At 27.6% G+C, this 24,556-nt stretch overlaps 1 protein-coding gene across 4 annotated transcripts in view; it reads right to left on the bottom strand.

The window, feature by feature from the left end:
• Positions 1 to 24,556, bottom strand: part of LOC118063996 (insulin-like receptor) — a 32,405-nt gene that overhangs the window by 2,499 nt on the left and 5,350 nt on the right. Inside the window, exons 1-10 of one of the 4 annotated variants that reach the window (XM_035078326.1) lie at positions 22,787 to 23,218; positions 13,833 to 14,779; positions 7,199 to 7,373; positions 6,450 to 6,696; positions 4,177 to 4,282; positions 2,570 to 3,931; positions 2,084 to 2,373; positions 1,603 to 1,977; positions 401 to 1,429; positions 66 to 310 (exon numbers count right to left, since the gene is read on the bottom strand). In XM_035078326.1, coding sequence (XP_034934217.1) covers positions 66 to 310; positions 401 to 1,429; positions 1,603 to 1,977; positions 2,084 to 2,373; positions 2,570 to 3,931; positions 4,177 to 4,282; positions 6,450 to 6,696; positions 7,199 to 7,373; positions 13,833 to 14,262 — 4,259 coding nt within the window. In that variant the 5' untranslated portion in view covers positions 14,263 to 14,779; positions 22,787 to 23,218. Of the gene's footprint in view, positions 1 to 65; positions 311 to 400; positions 1,430 to 1,602; positions 1,978 to 2,083; positions 2,374 to 2,569; positions 3,932 to 4,176; positions 4,283 to 6,449; positions 6,697 to 7,198; positions 7,374 to 13,832; positions 14,780 to 17,040; positions 17,491 to 20,059; positions 20,406 to 22,786; positions 23,219 to 24,556 lie in introns of those variants that run through there. The other 3 variants (XM_035078336.1, XM_035078316.1, XM_035078307.1) reach the window with 3 other exon arrangements.

Genomic DNA, 24,556 nt, shown 5'->3' with positions numbered 1-24,556 from the left:
ATTTTAAATTTTGCATTTTCTAAAAAATGACAAAATAAAACTAAATTTTTTAAAAAACATCTTACTTATCGATTTGAGGAGAATGAGAGGCGTTTTGAGTACGAGCTTCAATACCTTCTGGACTGTGATAAAAACTAACAGTTTCAAACCCGTCCAAGGGTACTTCTTGTAGAAGCATCGTAGCAATATCGATAAATGTAGGCCTTTTTGTTATTTTTTGGTTCCAAGTTCTTCGCATTAGTAAATATAGAGAGTCTGGACAATTTTCTGGACGCTCCATAACACCTCCATCTATAACGTATCGTAGAACCTATTGACAAAATAAATATTAGATTGATTATTTTATAAAAACAACTACCTTAATATAAAAAACTAAAAAATTAAAAGCGTCATAATCTACCTGGTCATTCGATAATCCTTGGTAGGGTTGTGATGCAAGTGTTACCATTTCCCACAGGACAATTCCGTAGCTCCATACATCAGAGTAACTAGTAAATACACCATCCTTTAAACTTTCAGGCGCCATCCATCTCACTGGTAAAAGTCCTTTTGTTCCTTTTCTATAATAATCCGTTTCATAAATATCTCGGGTCATACCAAAGTCACCAATTTTCACAGTGAGGTCTTCCGCTACCATACAATTACGAGCTGCCAAATCTCGATGTACAAATTTTTTTGCGGATAAATAAGCCATACCATCAGCTATTTCTGCTGCCATTCTTATAATTCTCTTGAGAGTTGGAGGCTGTCTTGACATATTTTCACATTGATCCGGTCGATGGCTTCTCAAGTATGTTTTAAGATCGCCATTTACCATCAATTCCATTATAACCAAGGTTGGTTGTCCTCGTGATACAACTCCTAATAATCTTACAACATGATGAGTATTAAAAGCCTTCATTACAGATGCTTCGTTTAAAAATTCAATGCGTTCACGATCAGTAGCATTTTCATTGACAGTTTTAACAGCACATCGGATCTCCGGCTTTAATTTATTGATATCTTTAGCAACACCTTCATAAACCATTCCAAAAGATCCATTTCCAAGTTCTCGAAGTAGTCGGATTTTTTTACGCGGTACTTCCCATTCATCAGGTACATAAACCGTACTAACATATTCTGGATTGACAGTTGCTATCAATCTCATACTGGGAACATTTCGCATTAGTTTCCGTCTACAAACGTAGTATGTAGCTAAAATTACTAACAATACTAAAGCCATGATGGTAAATATTATAATTAGTACTGTTCCTCTTGTACTATATTCTTCAATGTAAAAATATTGTACTTCCGAGTCAGCACCATTTCCTGCTAAACTTGTCGCACGAACTTTTATTGAGTAATTCCCAGATGCCAAGTCTTTTAAAGTATATGAGTAGCCAGCATTTACAAAATCTCGTCGAGGAATACAAACTAATACAGGCTGAACCTGAAACAAATTATTTAAAGATTAATTTAAAAATTATATCATCAATAAATAGTAGAAAATTTAATGATGAAAATTTAATTGATTTATGGTATCATTAAGTTTGATTGTTGAACATTGATTAAAAAAAAAACTCTTTTAAACCAAAGTTTCAACTTAAAAATTTGTGTCCTTACATTTTGAATTCCAATTCTCTTGTATTCGATCTGATAAGTAACAATCAATCCATTGGGTTGCAGTGGTTCATCCCATTGTAACTTTATCATTGGATGGCTGTTGTTACCACTAATCTTTTCTACTTTAAAAGATCCCGCTGGGATATCATCAGCGTGTTCAAATGGCAAAGTTCGATAACTTCTCATTGTTTTAGTTGAACAATTATCATTGGAATCATTTGGGATTGATTCACGACATGCTTGAAGTTCAATATTGTATACTGCAAAGTGTCTTAAATTTTGCATGACAAAAGAGAGATTTGAACTGGGTATCAATCGTTCAAATTTACTATATGTACCATTTATTTTCTTATCTGTGCCACCATCTTTTCCATTCTGAAATAAATATCAAAAAAATTATATTATTAGTTATTATTATTATTATATATATATATATATATATATATGAGTAAAAATTAGTTACATTGAATAGAAGCATTACCTCATAAGAAAAATTGGACTTTCTTTGTTGAGTAGCAGCGATAAGCATTTGACTGGTCGTATCACGCTTCCTTCTATTGTTATTTCTCTTGACATAGACTTGATTATGGAGTGCATCTTCAAAAGCGATTGAACTAGAAACTTCTTTCTCACGTAAAGATTGATCTGATTCCCGATCAGCACAATCACAAGATGCTATTTCTGGCAGTTTAGCACGACTTTCTGCCTCTGCTCGCTTACGTTCATCTTCGGCCATCTCTGCTATTGGTTTCTTTTCGGGTGTTTGTAAAGCTGAAATAAAAAAGAAAAAGGTTGCACTATTTAAAAAAAAAATAAAAATAACTTGTTTCAATTTTATAAAATTAATATCAATGTATTTATAATAAAAGTTTTTAAATTTAATAAAGTTGAGTTTTGAAATTAAAAAGAAGAAAAATATTTAATAAAAGATTATTATACAATGTAAAATAAGTACTATAATACTTACGTTCATCACAATAATTTCGCTGTGCGAGGAAACTGGGATCATCCTGTTCCCATCTACCGATAATTCTATAATGAGTTAAATTTCCATTTTTTTTGAGCGGAGGAAGCCAGGACATGACCAATTCGCTACTTGAATTACTCCAAATGAGAAGCGCTCTTGGTGCACTTGGAACTCCAGGCATAGTTGTAAAATATTGAAGTTTACTTTGAGCACCTGATCTCTCAGTTGCTATGGTATAGGTCTTAACATAAAATGCATACTGTGTATATGGCTTTAGTTGAGTAAGTAAAGCCGATACAATGTGTGAGGCCTCAGTAGATTCTGCCGCAATATCATCAACTCTCCATCCATCACCCCCACACGCATCACGACCATCATACATCGTGACAGTTTGATTGTTTGCTTCAATAAAATACACAACGTAACCCAATAAGGATCGAGGATCATGATGTCTGAATGCCTCCCATTGGATAAGAGCTGCTTCAGCTGTTTTCTTCGTTACTTGAACACTCAATTCAGTAACATTACAAGCTACTTTATCACCATTACTATTAGGTGCAACTTCCAAGTCTGTGAATTGAGGCAATTTTGCAACATCGCGCAATCTCTCGATCTTTTGAAGACAAAGCTTTGGATTGAAGTGAAAGAATACTTTAGGAGGTCCATCTTTAGATTTAATTGTCAATGGTGGATGGGAATTCCAATCCCAGAGCTCTTGAAGATTCTGATTATCAAGTACAGCCAATGTGTACTTGCCATTCTCTAAATCATTTCCATTTATCACTTTTAAATTTCTCAAAAAGTTTAGAGATATTAGAGGGAAACTTCGAACTATTTTTAAATAGCCGTCAATCTCCTCTATCATATTTAAATTATCTTCTAGCTCCTTCACCATGTTTTTTCCTCCTCGTATTTGAATTTCCAGACTTCCTCTGATATGAGTACATCCTCGTAGTTTCTGAGCTGAAGCAATGCTGTCAACGCTTGCACCTGAGCATTCTTTTAAACAGGGACCATCGCATTTCTTACACCTTGCTTTACCATTTTTCTCATCATCCATGTATCCTGCTGGACAGTCAATCACGCAAGTGTTATTGAATGGCTTATACGGATATTCTCGTACATTGCCATACGCCTCCCGGGGTTTCTTCATTTTCCTGCACTCATTCTCGTCGATACAACGACGATTTAAGAACTCGTATCTGCCCGGTGGACAGCGCTTGACGCATTGGTTGTCAAGTGCTACTTCTCGACATACCGTACAATTTTTATTTGTAGGTCCAGTACATCCTCCTAAACATGACGGATCACAGCATTCTCCGGACGGATTACATGCACGATCTCCACACTTTCGATTACAAACTGAAAAATTTCAACAGTTTTTATGAGTCAAACAGTCTTTTTTTCATACATATTTATATCTTTAATTATGATAATAAATTTCTTATTATTGATTGATTGATGGAAAGTTACTCGATACATTTATATAATCATTGAGAAATATATTTTTTTTCTTAATATTCTAATAACATATTTTTCAATTTTTAAAAATACTAAAATTTCAATAAATAATGAAAAAATAATTAACAAGGATTTTTAAAACTTACTTTTTTGGCAGTGTTGTCTGTTCCAACATAAAGTATCATCTGGCTTAGTTAACCGAGTTGGACAGTTTTTTTCACATACTGGACATCCATTTTTGGGTTTGTTACCCTGAAAATCAAATAAAGTCCGATAAGTATTTTTATTTATTTATATATTAGTGATATAAAAAAAATTCTATTTCATCAACGTAATTCTTTCCACAAACTTTGTGCTATATAAAAGTATAATAAATATTTGTACAGCTATCAAATAAATAAAGAATAAACATTTTGACGTAATCGTGATATTCCTGATATTTGGAAATAAATTGTTCATCTTACAATTTTTTAATACTAAAAAATGCATGATTTCATACATAATAGAATAAGTAAAGAATAGTTTATTTTGATACTTTAAAAGTTAAGTTAAATAAATAAAAAAAATATTAATTAAGTAATCAACCTTAAATCTTTATAATCATAATTATTATCAAAGATTGCCAAAAACAAGGTTAACTAAAAATTATTATGATTTTAAATTCATTGACAGTGTAATACAAATTAATTTAATAATTTCTTTCTTTGATTAACATCAAAATATTTATTGAAAATTGATTTATTTATTCTGTATGAGTGTTGACCTTATGGTTATATTAAAAGTTTAATCGATGATGACGCAGTAATTTCAGAGTTCAACTTTTGAGTTTGGTACCTATACCTAGTTGAAATACCTTATAAATAATTAATCATCATTCTAAGAATAGAAGTAAATGTAAACGATATAAATTAGGTCTAAGAATACGTATTTAAATAGAACATTTGCTAAAAATTTGAATAATCATAACTTGCACGTATTTAGGAGACATATGAAATTTTATGTGACTCTTATTATAGATAATTTGTTCTTCATTAAACAAGAAGGCTTTATGTGAAATTAAGTGACATCGTAAAATAGGCGAATGCTGACAACTCTGAGAAATAGAGCACACAAGTCTCTTTATCTTGGGACGATAATATACCAAAAGTGTGTGCTTATTCTCTGATTTATCCATTCTTCATCGTGAATCACACGGATAGCACGTGCACTAATACTAATATATGCTTGAACGTAGACAGTGATGTTAACCACAAATTAATATGTGTATATTTACATATAAGTCATAGACATTAAATGGTCTTATTTTTTTGTCTAGATAATTACATTGTAGTTAGTAAAATTTCTGATACATTTTTAAATGAAATATATTAAATTATTTTTGAGACTAAGATTAAATTCTATAATTCAATTTACTTATGAAAAATGGCTTCTGTTTTTACAGATAAAAATTAGTCTTATTTACAATACAGTGATCAAAACAATAAGCTGTTTATTATCTAATAATGATAAATAAATTTTTCTAAACAATTGCTAATAAATAAATGAATTAAGTTAGTACACTTTTTGGTTCATAAGAATAATTTCAATCAATGATAATGTTTTTAGGATTATTGATGATGTAATCTGGCGCCACTCTTAGTCAAGAACAATTGACTGAAGCGAATGGCTTGTCTAAAATGAGACTTTGATTCAATTTAAACTATCACGTCAAGGACAATTTTTTATTGAGCATTCGATTATTGTCTAGGGACAATCTACGATCCAATTTATTATCAGTCTACTTTTCTAATGTTCTTACATGAGAACTTTTCTATGACGTATTGCATATAGTGTCTGATAGACGTACTCTTTCAAAAACGTACACCGTGGTAAAAGACAACAGTCAGACTGCATGAAGGTCGAAAAACAAATTGCAAAATACCATATTGTTCTGTATCTAGATTATTTTTAATAGAAGAACATCGTAGACAAGGATAAACTTGGAGTTAATTACACTAATATCATGTATAGTATTGATTTATCTAGTTTACATTGAAAAATTTAATTTTATGATAAAAACATTACCGTATTTAATTTATTTACTACTCATTGATAGAAATGATATATAAATTAAAAATAATGCATAAAATAGTATTGCAAAACTGTGTATCTTTTTTAAAAACATGTTTTTCTGAATGAATATTATTTGTATAAATAAAGTATCTAGTAGAAGTGAAATAAAGATAAAAAACAAATGATTATAATAAAAAGTATCTTTACTTGATAGCTGAATAACTAGGTCAAAATTTGAATAAATGAGTCTTATCATTTCACAGTTTACGAAAATATTTAATATATTTACAAAAATAAATATTATTCATCTAATCAGAATTTTTTTTTTGCAGACAGTCTATGAATATGATGAGTTCAAAAATCTTACCGATATAACATGCTCTCCTTTGCCAGCTTTGGCAATTATATCCCAATCAATAGTGTCAACATAGCAAAGAGCAGGATTTTTTTCAAAACGAACAGAACCTCGTTGAATATCAGTTAGATGATGTAGGCCAATTTCTTGCAAGTGCATCATCTCAAATGTTACCAAAGCATAATTGATGAACAGTGAATGACCACGAATGACAGTTAGATTAGGGAAGAGTCGACCAACACTTCGTAATCCATTCACTCTGAAAATAACAATATCAATATTTAATCAAACCTTGTAACTAAAAATAATATGTTTATGATTTTTTTCCAAGTTTTTTTTTTGATTTTAAACTTAAGTACATTAATGATTCTATTTTATTGATTGAATTGATAAAAATAGTGCTAGATTAGAGAACAAGACTTTTACATTTATTGTCAATAAAAATTATAAATAATTTGATAGAAATTATCACAGTAGAGTAAAAATTATGAATAGTACAGAAAAACAACCCAAATGAGCACACATTTTTCTTATAATTTCAATATAGTTCATCAATACTGTCCAACCCCAGTAATTTTTCATGTAATCAACTCTCCATGTGGGAATGTTTATTTAAAGATTGAAATGAAATTGGAAGAATCATTTGATCTGAATCCATACATGTTATTATTTGCTATTTCACAAAAAATATAGAGTAATTTCCTTTCTGAATTTAAATATCCAATATTCTACCCAAAAATAATAAAAAAAAAAAAATTTACCTATAAAGTAAAAGGTATCCAGTAATTTCCACCAAATCTGGAAACGTGAGATTAGCATAAGCCGCATCATCTGCATGGTCGATCAACAGTATTTGTACGAAGCCTTCGACCACTCGGCAACCTTCCAGTCTTGAAAATTGAGTCACGCTATTTCTTATGTCTATGCTTTGGCACACTGAAATAAAAAAAAATCGTGTTAACCTTAAATTTCTTTTTATAGCCCTAAAATTATATTATTAAATCCAAATTATTCCCCTATAAAACCGTACAAAAAAAGTCCATTTTCGATATTATCATCGGTATGCTTGTAATGATAGCAAGTACATTATAAGTGCATGAGCACCAGGGTTTTCATGAAAAGAATATCAAAAGATTTCTTAAAATTACCCGTTCACGTGATACGAAGACATAAAATAATATTTTGTACGTTTTATTTTTAAATAAAGCATATTATACTTCGTCACATTGTACTTGTAAATATATCTGATTATGTTCTTTCAACGTAACTTATAATAAAAATATTTGAAAATTTAGCAGAAATTTTTTAAAAATAATTTTTAATGATGAAAATGATATTGACGCACGATTTTAACTACTATAATAAAATAATCTAGTGTTTATGCATTTTACGTCATTTGTCATTAAAGGAATAATGATAGTGATAAACTTTTCGATATATAACAGTTGTTCAAACTCTATTCAATTTTCCTACATATTAATGTCATGATTAGAAAATTGACGTCAATGTCATAAAAAAGATTGCATTGATAATAATTCTGTGAAATTTAAGTTATTTTAATTTATAAATAAAAAAGGCTTTTTATCATACACATTATTTTTGCTGCATAATTATCTTGTCAATTTTATACCCATTTTTAAAATATAATAAGCATTTTATTTTTGAGGATAGATATTTATATAAAAATAATCAATAAATTATTAACAGATCAAATTGTTTAAAAAGCAAGATAACAAAGAAGAATATAATAAATATAATAATAAATATAATATAAATGACTGGCACAGTTGTCAATTTTACTTTTATTTATTAATTGTTATTTTTAAATAAAAATCAATAATGATGAATTTTTATCACTTCCTGTCAGGTAGACTCTTATTTTTTTCATAGTTTGATTCATTAATTAGATACAAAGTTGAAAGCAAAAGTTGAAGATTAATATTTGTTCTTCCAGGTAAACATATAGAAACAGGATAGCAACATAAAATGAAAAACATTGATGCAGTTTTTAGAGAAACAAAACAATGTTTGTGATATAGTATCGTAAGGTATCCATTCTTTCAGTATGATTCTGGTTCACGAAGGTATCCTGAAGATTCTTTAGAGAATGAGGAAAAAGGACGGATCCACCACGTAACATGGAGTGCTTTAGTCTGAGTATGAAGTCGCGTTAGGCGCACATTCCTGACACTGGTTTCAAGGTTACTGAGCCGTTCACTCAAAGGCCGCACCAGGTGCTGGATTGACCAATCCGACTAGGCATAAGTATTTAACGACGCAAGTTCATTCGACTTACATTTTGCCACATTCTTTCACGAGGACGCTAACATTTCTTCTTCTTGTTTCTTTGTTCAAATAATTCATTTTTATGGACGTACAATATGTGTTTGGAAATAGCTAATTTATTGAAGCTCATTCTGGGCGCCTCTGGCGCTAAAACTGTTTCAATGTTTTTCTTTAACTGTTCTCACTGATATTATTAGAGACACATTAGATAAATAATTTCTTTTCGAGACAAATGTTTCAGTATATTAAAAAAAAAAACAACATTTCAACTAGGAAATGAGCCTAAAAATAAATAACTTATGTTTTCCTTGTGAAAAAAATCATTCATCAAAGGTTCACCATGGTGAACATTCTATCTTATAACACAATGATGAGCATGGAGGTGATCATTGTATTTTAAAATGAATATTCACTATGATAAACATAAGTTGAACCTTTGGTGAATAATTTATACAAATAACTATCAGGGTATTAGTGATATACATAGTTCAAGTATAGATTAATGATAAAGATAGTACATGTGCCAAAAGTTTAGTGATGTCAATTACTGAACCCAAAACAAAGAACCAGGATTAGAAGCTCTGGAATAGTTGATAACAAACATGAACTAAGTAGGGTTGAAATGATTTGTTTTACTTAGTTCCATTTTATCCAGGTGGTTTTGAGGAATCAACTTGGTCCATGTCTGATATCTACACATAGTCAGTCAGTCTAGAGCTTCATAGAGAGATATTCAGAAATTTTGATTATCTTTTGATAAAACTTTAAATTAAACTATGATTTAAAACAATCATCAAATGCATTATTAAAATGATTGTTAAACCATAATTAACTAATCATTCATAACAACTACTTTTACAATGTATTGAATAATAAATATAAATTTTATTATTTAATTTCAAATTAAAATATGATTTGCATGTAAAAAACATTTCTGACTTCCTGGCATTGGTAATTCTTGTTACAATGTTTCTTTACAATATTAAAAAACCCATTTAAAGAAGGAAATATTTATTAACATTCTACTGATAGTTTAAATAATACAATACTTTGCATGGTAATTTATTTTAAAAAAAAATAACAGGAAAAATTTATTTCAAGTACCTTCAATCATGTTGTAATAATGAAAATAATTACAAATCTACCTCTAACAATAATTGTAATAATAAAATAATCATTCTCTTTATTTTTTACAACATGCAAAATCAATATGATCTTGATGACCAATGAATGAATTCTATTGGTAAACAATTTAATTTCATTAAACAGTTAAATAAGGATTATTTATCAACAGTCATTAGTTATTTTCCATTGATTTAAGAAACCTCAAGAAAATCTTTGTTTCATTCAAAATATTATGGCACATGTTATTCTTTGACGTCAGAGTTTCTCTTTCAAAATAAATACCGAAATTTATCTGTTTAAATTGACATCATGAAACTTTTTAACTTGGTACAATTTCTTATTAACACTTCATTAATTTTTTCATTAATAATTATCAGTTATAAAATAAAAAAATAAATAAATCAATGCTAAATATAATCATCACAAAGAGACAAATTTTTTATTCACATCATTAAATATGTGATAATAAGTAATATGAGCAAAACGCCTTTGTCACATAAATGAGCTTTAATTTTTATAACTCGTTGGAATATTATGCATTTATTGTGTGAGCACTAGTGAAAGATCAATTGTTAATTGATGAGGCGTCGTCGTGACCAATGATCTCGTGACCAAAGTATAAAACAGAGAGTATAGACTGTGAGATATTTTTTATAGCCTTATTACAATTATAAACGCTTCACGTCATGCTTGATCAAATTATCAACATTCCAATTTACCAATTTCCTATTTAATATTAAATAAAACGTCATCTAAAATGATATACAAATGCAATCGCTATCATCAGACATATTCACAATATCTGTTTATTAACGAAATAAATGAATAATTTTTCTTTGAATGCAGCACCACGACAAACACCAGGTATGTCGAGACCGGATGAAATCGTTTTGCTGTCCCAATGGGATAATACCAGCCTAGACCTCGTATATCTCCTGTACTAAGTCATTCGATGCTGTTTGTTCAAGCTATTTATCATCTTGTTACTTTTAATACTCAATGATCATAGTATATTTGAATTGAACACTTTGCTCGTAAAATTTAGTTTATTGATACGATAAAATCTATTAAAATACCATGAATATATATGGTTTGTATATCAGCAACTAGATAACTCATTTTCAACCGGTTCTATATTATTGTTGCTCGTGAAAGTGATAGAGAACTTTTGGAATTATATTTTTGATCGTTGCAGAAAATAATTTAGGATCAATTTAAATTGATATGTAATAAATAAGTGTAATTTTTTTTTCAATCACCTGCATATTATTTTTAAAAATATTTCTCTAAAAATGAATCAGTGAAAATAACAGGACTACATTCACTAGTCTGCACTTAATTATTGAAAAAAAAATTGTTAATTAATTTTTTAAGCTTTGATTTATTTTTATTGATCAGAGAATTAATTCTTTATATTGCGAATGTTAATTAATTTTATATTCATTCTTTAAACAAAACATCATTGAATATAAAGCTATACTATTTAGATCATTGATGAAAATTGGTATTATCTTTCGAAAGTTCTTATCTTAAAATATAACTTAATACTTAAAGTGATAATTCTTTTGTTTTTAGTGATAGAGAGTAATGAAGATAATATCTGGTTTTAGATATAAATAATCTCATATTTGTCAACAAATTCAACAGCTATTATTTTTATAAATAAACAATTGTAATTAATAACATAGAAATACATTTAATAGGCATAATTCTGATTTGAGTATTTAGAAATCTTCAATAATAAAAATATTTTCAGATAACTATTTACTTCCATCATCAATAATAAAATAAAATGCTATAAAAACGAAAAATTTCTAGAATTCCATTAAAATTCATTTTCTTTTACCTAAACGATTTTAGTCAATAAAAAATAAACGGATTTAGCATCGAAACTCTAAATTTTATTACAATTTCTATTGAGAATAAAAAGCAAGTTTTTTTTTCAAGTACTTCAAACCACTCTTATGAACACTTGAAATAATGTCCTTAAAACAAGTGCTATTTTACAAAACCTGCTATCAAGTGAGTTTAGTTTCAATTGAACTGATTAATTATTAAAGTGAGTACACGACGACGATCTGGTGACTATAAAATAGTATGAATGAAGTTATTTTCACTTTACTCTAGGAGCTGTGAAATTACATGCAGTTAAATACTCTGCAACGTTTATTAACTTTTCTGATTATCATACTTTCAACTTGAGTATATTTCTAATCAATATCGATTTATTGGATCTCTGCAATCACTGGTAATTTAATTGAAAACTTTAAGAGAATAATAAAAATATTATAGACTTCTAATATAGATCAAGAAAAATAATTATATACATTATACAATATTAATATCCATTTTTTAATTATTAAAAATAAATTACGATTTAAAATTGATTAATAATTAATCATTTTTACACACGTGTTTATCTTCTACTATCCATTGAATTACTTGAAGCAATATTTACAAAAAGTCAATACTGAAATGATCACTTATATTTAAAAGTAATAATGATTATCTGTCATTAGTAACATTGATATAAAATCAATTATCAATTACAGATTGATAAATGGAATTTTTATAAAAAATATTTTGTAGTCATAATAAATACAAAAATTTATATCACATGAATCATTAATTGTTTAGTAAAAATTACAAAAACATTTACCTTCTATTATCTATTTTTAATTGTTTTATTTCTTATTTTCATCTATCTTTTTATTTCACCATAAAAATTTTTTTTCTATTATTTACTTATTCTTAAATTTACGTATTTATTTCTATTTTATTTATAATTATATTATCTCTCATGTTCATAAACACACAGGCTTTGTTTTTCATTTTACATACTTGATTCTAAAAGTGTTAATGAAAATTTTAAAGCCTTTATATTATTATAATTATTATTTTTTATCATTACTAGTAGTGACAATGTTGCAAACAAAATAAATTGAATTATTTGTAGTCAAGAAACACAAGCACATTATTTTGATATTGATAGTATATAAATAAAAGGAAAATATCTATTCTGCAGTGATAATATATCTTACGTTATTGACAAAAAGATATTTAAATCTCATGTGCTACGTTTGGTGAAGTATAAGAATAACTCTTAGAACAATTGAGTTTACATTTTATTTATCTTTCAAGATTTATTACGAAAAGAGTGATTGTTTTTAAAATGAATATATACATTTGAAAATAAATATCTACTGGAATAAAAAAAAAACATCCAGGAAGTGAGTCACAAATTATTGTAAATTATTTCACTTATAAGAATCAATTTATAATGGATTTACGATTTAATAAACGAGATATTTAATATGGATAAGTTCATTTAAGTCAATAGGATATTATTAATAAATGTCGTACGAGAAGCTGTCACTTGTGTTTAGTCGATATTACATAGTACGACAATTTTGCTATTGATAATTCTCTTTTATACGACACGTGTAAAGCTTAAAATGTTTTATTTTAAACATTCTTAGTAGTAAAGATATAAATAAATAAATAAATATATCTCTGCATGAATATGTAAAAATTTTTTACTGTGTTCATGTTTTAGTCGAGTTTGTTAAGTAAATGCTTCAACATTATTATTAAATATTACTTCATTCCAAATATTTATTATGAATAAGTAAAACTTATTATTATGATTTATTAAATTAATCCTCTGTACTAACTTCTCATTTGTTTGAAAATCGAAATGCACACCACTGAAGGAATCGTTTATAAAAAAGAATATGACTAGTAATAAATAAGTATTTAAATAGTAGTAATAAATTGATATGCAATAAATAAAAAAAATAATTCTCAATTTTTTACATGTTGATTTTAGCTTCAAAGTAGGTAACTTTTAACACACCACCTACTCATCCCCAGCCTAACTACATCATGATGGAAATTTTTATTCAGTACTATCCCCCACATACTAGTAACTAAACTTATTCATATATCATAATTTAATAAGAATAGAAAATAAATGATATTTACCATCTGATCTGGAGGAGTTCGAGGTTTTTTTAAGCGAAGTACTTAATTGCGCATAACTGGCAGTTATAAAAGAAAAGAAAATTACGATGATAAAGATGAGATGTAAGTATGAAAACGTTTTATTAAAAGAACTCCATCGCACAACACTTGAAGCACATCTAGACATTCCGCACTGATTTAAAGATTGTGAAGAACGTTGATGTTTTATCATTGTTCTTTTACAACAACGCCAACTGACACTATTTAGGCATTCGACTGTTAATTTTTTAGCTGTAGTCAACGTGACGTTGTTAGATTTGCCATAAAGACGTGAGCAAAGCTCACATGTATCATTCAGTCTTGCTGATGAGTTTAGGTGGACTAAACAATTTGGACATCCAACACTGGACTCTCTTTCGTCTTCTTTTTTATTCACTATGGAAGACTCCATTGGAATCAAATCATTTAATTATTCTTTCAAGTTATTTCTTCTTCTCCTTACTTGAAGGTGTCTTTAACTTTATCAGAATCAATCCACTATCTTTACGTGATCGATGTTATTGATAATGTAATGACACCTTTCAAGTAACCGCAGTAATGTCAGCGGCATTGACGTGGACGACACCACTTCATATTTGCCTTAAAGCTGAGGTAGACAAATCGGTGTTCAGGAAACATTTCTTTGATTCATGCCATTCATATAAACATCAAAAACATGTTGTTTATCATTTGGGGCTTTGTGTCGCCAAATTACTTGATGTGAAGTCATCCCGATCCAGATGGTTTGACCATTGGTCTCCAGAGTTTTATTTCACTGATTTAGGTGTCTCTTTTTCCACTTGTAAATATTTATGATGTTCACTTATTTACTCCATTTATAGTTTCTTTTTAATTATCAGTTCCATACATTTTTGTTATCAACTTCTTCAGCCAGCTTTCATGAGGTTTTATGGTGATGTATCTGATTTCTGAAATATAAAACAAAACAGGTTGTTTAGTTCAATTATTCTATTAAATTATTGACAATATTTCTAAATATATTCATTTGATTATATTTTGTATAAATTAATACATCAAAAGATAAATAAAAAAATAAAAAATTATTACACATAATTAATCATCTGAATACTTTTTTTTAATCAATCTGATCTTGATCTAAAGTTATTGAATGTATTTGAATTATTATTTTATTATGATTTTAACCTTTCATTTATTTTCTAGGTAGTGTTTTATCTATTAGTCAATTAACCTTAACTTTTTTTTATTAAATATGATTATTTATGAACTCATTCATGTTTGTTTTGTTAGTAAATATTTCTAATTGATTTACAATAATAAAAACCTGCACATTATTCAAAATTGATGTTAAACCAATAAAAAGAAGTCATACAAATACATTACAATGAACCATATGCAATTAAATCTACCTCGTATTTCATAACGTGGTCATAATATTCGTTCATGTAATCAAGTTCAGAAAGGATTTTACGATGAAGGTCGCATTTACGTTACCGTAACAAATATACCAAAACAAAACATATATATTTAATGAATCAATATTAACAATATTGAAATTTTCTTTTTTGTTTCAATTTAATTATGATAATTTACGCTGTAATGTTTTCACGTGTTTAAAAAAAAATTTAATAGCAAGCGTAAAATTTCTTTCGATGCTATCTATAAAAAGATTAAAAGCACAACGTACTATTCTGACACGTGTCATGAATTTTATCAAATGCTACTAACTACTTGTAGCAAAGAAAAATAATCACGATTTGACAAATGTAAAAAAAAATTGTCGAAATTCATACTAGTGTTTTTGTAAAAATTTTTTTATAACTTGGAAAATTTTTTAGTTCGCTTAAATTGGAGTATTATTAAGTTAAAGTAATTGGGGTGTTTATTTTATCATATTTAAGAATATAAAATTGTTATAATTGAGATTCAATAAATGTAATTATTCATACTAGGAGTGTACTTTGTATTATTGTAATAATAAGTGTATTTAAAATTTATAAATCCAGTATTTAATCATTTATGATTGATAGAATAATAATTATTACATTATTTATGTTGATTTAAATATAAAAAATCTGATAAAATAATTATTATTTAAAAAAAAATTTTTTTATACTCATTATCTTATTTATTATTTATGTTACTAAAAATAATTTATTTAAAAAATACATGGTAATTGTACTTGATTATTTCGAATAGAATAATCTGAGAATTAATTTATTCTAGTGTTTCATTTAATTGATAATTTTTTTTCAAGATCCATGGAATTTTATAAAATATGAATTAATTAACTTATCATAATCTTGAACGAAATATCAAAATAAGTATTTAAATTCAATAAAATATTTTAAAGTATTTCTATTAATTACATGAACATTTTTTTGTATAATAAAACTTTTTCCCTCAGTGTATGAAAGTTTATTCGAACTCCAATAATAATTTCATCAATTTTTTCTTTGTGTATGTATGCAGAATCAAGATAAGATAATCACACGTGGAAGTGGAACATGATATTTTTGCAAAATGATGAGTAATATATTAGATAGATAGATAGATTTAAATGATGATCAAGTAACGAGAAAATACGTTGATATATAATTTACAGTAGTGTATGTCGTATTTATGCAGTAGATGTTATTTAAATAAGTGTTTTTACATACACTTTATTTAAAATTTAGATCAATAAATGATGATGATGATGATGTCGACGAATTGTAACTAATCTGTGGTGTTATCGGATATTGTGAATATCACAAAACCAAACAATTCAGGTTATCATAAAATCAGCTGTCGAACTGACAGTATATCAAGCTTCGGTTCTGAGCATTAGTCGAATCTCAAGCTAGTTTCGGAGAGCAGATGTCAAGCACACCAGCATCCGGCTAAGCTTGACCCTGTTGTTCTGCGGTTCACATAAGAGAATTTTTCATCTTCAATTTTTTATCCATTTTGTGACAAATGGTTGAGTGAAACTTACTAATAATCAACTATTTAATTAAATTTTTTGCTTTTCAAGCTGATTAAGTGTCGATATGTTGGAGCTTCATCGACATAGTGTTTATATTTTCTTTAAAATAATTATTTAAAATATGAATTAATTAATTACTTATTTCTATTTTTAGTTGATAAAAAAATATATTTTATCAAGAAAAATATTAATAAAATGTCATTCATCACAGAGTGTATGGTTAAAATGAAGTATCAAACTCACTTTATCAAAGAAAAGTTGAAAATTCCGTAACACTATTCAATGGTTGCATTGTTGTGATAATTTGAAAACATATCAGCATTGTATGTACACCAATTTTGATATCATCACCAATATTTCAGGAGTAAAAAATCATTATCTAAATTGTGCATTAATTTTAAAGTGAAATATTGGTACTTGAGTGAAACTATGACTACACAAAACATCGAAAAATTTCAATCACTTGAAAGAACACAGACTACAAAGAAGCCAGTACTCGAACTTCGTGTTTCATTTTGGCACATTGTGTTTTTGTGTAGTCAAGTGTTATGTAGAGAGGGTAAAAAGTAGCGGGAGAAATAATAACACAGAGAGACACGGAGTATGCGAGAGAGACCCTAGGTGAGGGTCAAATAATATAATTTGATTAAAGATGAATTTTTCTCAATAACAAGCATTAATTAATTTATTACATTTAAAGGGTCAGACTGGTGGCAATAATCATTCACGTGCATAAAAGCATTCACTATAAATTTGTCTTATGATCCAATTAAATTATTAAATTTATTTTTAAAAGTGGAGTATAAATTAATTACTTTTATCGAACATCTATTTTGTTGATCAAAGATATATTCATTTTTCTCTTTTAATATTTTGGATAGAAAGGTAATTTAATTATTTTAATTGATAAAAATAAGACAAAGAGTTGAGAAAATGGTCGGAACAATGAAGTTTGAATTTCCAAATGTAAATTTATTCTTGTATATATCAGGAGTATTTAGTGCATGTGCCAAAGCTATAAAAAGATGGCAAACAAGTGCTAAGAAAATTCGAATAATCATTTTATAATTGCCTAAAAAATTATGGACAACTCAAAATGGTCAATTCATTTAATACCATTATCAGGAATAATGAAAACATTTTTTTTTTAAATTAATTATTTCCCATAAAAGCCATAAGAAATTCAAATATTATTATTTGTAAATATTTATAAAATTTTCCAAAAAAAAAGATTGCATGATCTTTTGCAACTTAATCATAACACCAATATAATTTAATAATAATTTAAATAATACAGCTTATCCGAATTAATAAATAAAATGAAATATTAACTTATTTTTATTAGAATTTTTTAAAATAAAAATTTTAATAAATAAATAATACAAATTAAAAAGTTAAAAATATAGATCAATATTTGGAATTTTTAGTGTGAGTCATTTTGTCATTGAAACTATTCTATGCAATAGATCTTTTTATAAAGTATCTTTGGATGTATTTCAAGATATTTATGCATCCGTAGATTAGGTCGACGCACGAAGAAAATTGTATTCTACTATGCCCTGATATCTTAATGCTTTCTTGGAAATGAAACAGGAAAAGAAATAAAACAAGATGAAAAAAAAAATGCAAGACTATGCATCAGTGACTGCTTCTTATTCACAAGTATATTACAATGTTATCTTACTTGTTATTTTCGCCTACAACATTCTCTGTTATGTCTGAACGCACTTCGATTTGCAGTTGACTGTGACAACTTTATCGGCTATAATGTAGACGGATAGAGGGTTTTTCTTAACATTGTGGGGATTAGAAATGGTGAATGTAGTAATATCTTGGTAATTCTCTATTTTACAGACATATTTGGTGCAGAAAAGTACCTCAAGTATAATGATTATTTCGATGGAATTTGCAACTACACTCATTTGATGATATGTAGTCGGCAAGAATCACACTTGAGTTGGTCAAAAAGGAGACAGATGAAAAAGAGAAAAAGATGGAAACCCGGCTGGGAATTTTGGCGATAAATAGGACGCTCAATAAAACTGTATGACGCGAGAGTAGACGCGTCGCACGGCTGCACTGGCTAAATTGATTTCTCACAGGAAATGCCTTTTGGCGTAAAATCTCTTTTTTGTCTGAGATATATGGATGTCTTGCCAGATTCATTTATATCATTTTTCCATTGATATCAACCACTAAAAATGAATTAACAAATTCAATAAAAATAACTCTCAATCATTAAAACAAAATATTTTTTTAAATAGAAAAAAATTTAATTTACACAAAAAATCCTTTCTAATATATTAGATATGATCAATATATTATTGTTACGCTATTTAAAATATATTTCAAGGATATTAATTTTTTTTTAATCGAAGTGATGGTTAAAATATTTTTAATTAATATAAATATTAACCGAATTTTCTTGAAATAATCTTTTTTAGATTTAGAAACGATTTTTTTCTTCAATAGACTCGATTTTGAATAAAATGGTGCATCAATATGTTTTATTATAAAATGCTATGAATTTCAACAAGTTTTTTTTACTTTTAAATTGGGGTATTTTTATTGGAGTCCAACGAAGAGTTGACTGTGAAAAAAAATCAAAAGATTTTGCTCTCGATGTTTTCGTGTAAACATCATCGATCTCTCTGAGTTCGTAAAATTGTTTATAAAACAGTTTGACATGTTCAGTTCTTTGTGAATCTATATCAGTATAATATCGAAATTTCATCGAAGACAGTTTATATCTCAGTTTCAAAATATTTTGCTGATTTTCTATCAAGAAATGAATTTAATAAAATTCCTCATTATTTAATGAAAAAAAAAAAAACACTTTAATAATTAAAAATCAATGAATTAATTGAATAAATTTTCTTATCTAAATATAAATATGGAATGAACATGAAAAATATTCTTTTATCAGTAATTGATTAGAATTAAAAATTTCATTCAATAAAATGGCAAATAAATGAATGTTGTCGACATATTATTTTAATCTGGAAAGTAATCATTCTTAGCTTCATTTACGTAACATAAAATATATATAAGTATATTATAGTATGAAATACTGAAAAAAAATATTATATACCAAAAAGTAATTAAATTTAAAAATATTTGTGATAAATTTTGATGATGATAGCATAAAGTAGTTTATTTAATTTTAAGAATATGACTTCAATGATATTTATATTCAATAGAAATGTAATATTTGCTACGAAATACATATATATATATATATATATATATAATATTTACGCACACAAATATAAGCAGGAAATATTATGAAATAAAAACACGATTGGAGTATCTTTTTCACCGATATGCCACCATAATTTGAAACAATAATTAAAATTTCATAAAATTAGCACGAAAATAATACATGAGAAGTTCTAAGAACAACAACAAAGTCCTAAACAAGAAGTCATAATTCAAGAAAAAAAAAAACATTTCTTCGAGACGCTCAAATATTTAATTAAAGGTTCAATGTCCTATTCGAAGAGACACCACCGCCGACTTTGCTACAAGCCTGCTGGCATGGTAGTACATTGATAGTAATGCTGCTGCGCGTACCGTAGCAGCATCAAAACGCCGGGCAAACTGAATGGGACGAGATGATGGTCGATACTCGTACCCCCGTACTTTCACGCAAATTCTCTTCCTGCCTGCTGAGGTGCTTACGCTACTCGCGACGTACTCCCTCTTCTTCCCTTGCCCGCTACTCGTTGCCCGGTCAACGTGAGGTCCCAGCCAATCAGAGTAGACTTGGAGTACGCGCTCTTTATGTGTACTTATGTACGACGTACTAACGTAGTAGTAGATGCACCGAGAACTGCACCAGACTGCATTCATGCATCCCAGAACGCCGCCAGAGATCGAGTTAAACTACACACGATCAAATTAGCTCAAGAAAATAATACTCCTTTACTCTTTAAATATCTTTTTTTTTTATGTTGCTAATTTATTAAAATTTTATCATTTTTGTTTTTTTATTTGTGATTAATATTCGATTAAAAATTTGTAATAATTTTTTTTTTCTTTTAATTAAAATATGTCTTGGAAATTGGAGCAAAAAAGAATTTTGTAAATATTGAATATAAAATGTTACTTTTAATTAAATCTACTAGAAAGGCAGTCTTGCTCTATGACTAAACTTTTAGGATCTGATTAATTTAAAAATGTATCATAGTTAGAGACTTAAAATTAGGAAACAATTATTTAAAGCAAAGAAAATCTTTAAAAATAAAGAAGATTAATTAAATTTTTGAATTCTACACAAAAACATGTTATTACATTTTTATAAGAGTTAATATTACCAATAAAAATTCTAAAAATAAAATTTTTCTTATTTATTCTTCTTTGTGTTAATTATTTTATTAATTGTAATTAAATAAAAAAAAAGCTATTCTGTTATCTGCTGACTAATCCAAGTAATATAAACAAATACTTGGAATTTATTATCATAAAAAAATTCAATAACAAATAATAACGGTAGTATATATTTTCTTAAAAAAAAAAGCTAAAATATTTCAACAAAGTGACGTAATTACAGTAATGATTTATGTTCACTTCAGAATGGTATTTATGAGAATGCAACAAGGAATGCAACGTTAATAACTGTATTGTTTACAATAAAATTTCTTGTACTAGCAAAATGACTAAATCAACGTAAGAACTCATGAGATGGTGTAAAAGGATGACCAAGAATTAAGATACAATAATGAGTATGAGAAAATAATTTACCAAATGCGAACCACTGAGTGTTGTCGAACCCGACTGTTCTCTACTCGTGGATCAAGTTCGGTTAAATTCGGATCAACTCGGTAGTTCTCGGATGAGGGTCTTGTCCTTACACATATTCGTCTTCTATTCGTGATCTTTCTCGTTAACTTCAGACTGTCTTTATGATCACTAACCGGAATTAAGAATACTCTATTTCTTCAAGTACATCCGTACATTCAAATAAACATATAGAACAGATTTTTTTGTCTAAAAAAGTAAAAAAATACCAATCGCATCGGTTCTTTAAATATCTAAAGTCATGGCCAAATTCATGAAACAATAATGCAATTAGTAATTAAGTAAATCATTAGAACACCTAGTGATTGATTAATAACAATCACAATGAGCATGAAATAATAATTGTTTACAAATGATTTTTTCAATTTAATTGTGATAGTCAATGAAGTAAATAATAAATAGTGAATTCAAGTAATGAATGGTAACAAAAACAATAGTAATTGTAGTTAAAGTTTATGTGCAACAAAATGACTCAAATACAATGAGAATCCCTGCTGTCTGAGGGTGGTTAAGTGAACCAGGGCGTGGGTGGATTATACACGGTAGTGGGGGAAGGAAAATACCAAACGGGGAAGAAAGGTAGTATGATACTACGCCGCAGTGTAAGGGGAGGTCGATCAATGCCGGCCAAAACATCGCCACATGCCTGACTCGCATTCTCGCACAACAAACTACCGTTGATAACGATAACGAACCCGATGTTCTTATTGCGATGCAGAATTACCCGAGAATGTCATCTAGTCACGATGTTATGTTATATATTAGATTTTTATTCAACTTGTTACCATACAACTTTAGCTGTTTTTTTTAGAATTGATTGGTATGTTTGTTATCATGATGTTTTCCGCAAAAAAAAACCATCAAATTTTCTCAAGGTTACCAAAAAAAAAATGATATTCAATAAAATTAATCTAAAGAAGAAAAATAGAAATGAATTGTCTGTTAAATATTCTCCTATCTAATGGAATTAATAAATTTTCAATTTAATATGAAAAAATGAAAAGATCTAATAAGAGTTTACGAATAATATTTCTTGAATTATATGATAAATAAGAAAGTTAGAAAATATTCAAGTACCCACATAAAATATCAATTAATATTGGCTATTTAATTAGCTATTAAATAAAATTTATTTATACGCAATATGTGACACCACTTAATGATGACTAATCTTAATGATTACACTTACTTATAATTTTAGTGTATAACAGGAATTATCTCTAAAGTGTTCACCAAATAATAAATCTTTTTTGGTGATCGTTTTGCGACGTAAATTTACCAAGTCCCCTATATGTTCATCCACTCAACATTCAATAATTTATTCCTTATTGACTAGGAAGAACTTTCAACAAAAAAACACATCTATTGCGAATTTTATCACTGAAAATTAAATTCAACTATCAATTAATAAATTAAGAAAAAAAAAATAATAAAATCGAAAATTGATTAAATATCGATTTTTAAGAGTATTTTCTAATACATAAGCATGACACTAAATTTTCTAAATAGTCTAGGTACGTTGTTGATCGGTGAATGTGAGTATTTTAAAAGCAAAGTACATAAATGTATCAACAAGTTCGTCAAACGCTACGTTAATCAAGTGTTGACGTATGTCTTTAATAAGCACGCGGTACTGTCAACGTAAAATAACTGAACGACGACGTAGAATAAACTGTTATGTGAAAGCATGCGCGGTACTTTTAGTGAAGAAAACTGCGGCGCGGACATTGTAAGGTACTTAGAGGGTGAGCATACCGTCGGAGGAGTAAGAAAGTGCGCAGAAAAAAATAAGACGGACTCCACCCTCACAATTTTCTACATAATTACTAATACTGACAATCTGTTGCTATAAGAATACATTTTTATTAATACTTAATTCTTCTTTTTGACGATAAAAATTAATTATTAATATCATCTAAATTAAATCATATTTATTTCTATTAAAAAAAAATGTCCTTTTCTATGTATCTTATTTGTTTAATAATTTAAGATTTATTGATCTTCTTTCTGATTCTGACTAACATGATATCATACTCTAATCATTATTGATTTAACTATTCAATTATTAAAGTAAATTGGTAATCAATAAGAACATGATAAAATTGACAGTAATTTTCTAAGTAGCATTTTATTAACTTGTTTATTTTTTTTTTTTTCAACTTATTGCATAATAAGTTGTTGAATTATTGTCAACTATTAGATGATTATAAACCATGAGATTACACTCTTTGAATAAATCAATAAAAATAACTGAAAATCAATGTTTATATACTGGTTATCAGTGCCAATAGCTGATTCACTTGAAAGCTTGTTTCCAACTAACTATGCTAAAAGTTGTTACTATACTATTCAATGAATGTTTAATGTATTTGTAAACGTTTCACTTTCTATTTTTTTTTGTTGTTTTGCTTTCATATGAGACAATGAAGATTTATTATTAAATGTACATTTTATAAGTCTCTTTAATTTTTATTGTTCTTTTAATTGTTGTAATATTTAATTATACTCTATAAAAATACTATATAGTAGATAAATAATTTAATAGATTGTTTATTAATCATATTAAGATAAAAGTTTTTGGTCATGAAAATTTGATATTAAATTCGATATTTTAACCTGAGAAGAGTCACGTAATACAATCTAACAGTTTTGATCATGACGTAGAGAATGTGCTTCAAGACTTTCCAGTCGTAGGCAAGTTGAACATTTCTAAGTCTTAGTAGAGTTTGAAGAGGCATTTTTGGTCCAGGTTTCATCAAAGATGAAGCCAGAGCTATCAGACTACTAACTTAGTTGGTATTTAAACGTTTTCAGGTACTCTAGAGTCCGAAAAAAATTTACAGTTGAAATTGTTATTGGTAAGTAGTTATTGGATTACTATTTATTAATAATTGAAATGGTTATATTTTTTTTTTTTTAGTAAAAATGATGCTGATTGAAACTTAAACTCTATTTGACT

Source organism: Chelonus insularis, unplaced genomic scaffold, assembly GCF_013357705.1.
Source record: "Chelonus insularis isolate UGA/USDA-ARS -01 unplaced genomic scaffold, ASM1335770v1 contig_116_pilon, whole genome shotgun sequence".
NCBI lineage: Eukaryota > Metazoa > Arthropoda > Insecta > Hymenoptera > Braconidae > Chelonus > Chelonus insularis.
This window is presented reverse-complemented; position numbering and strand designations above follow the sequence as displayed.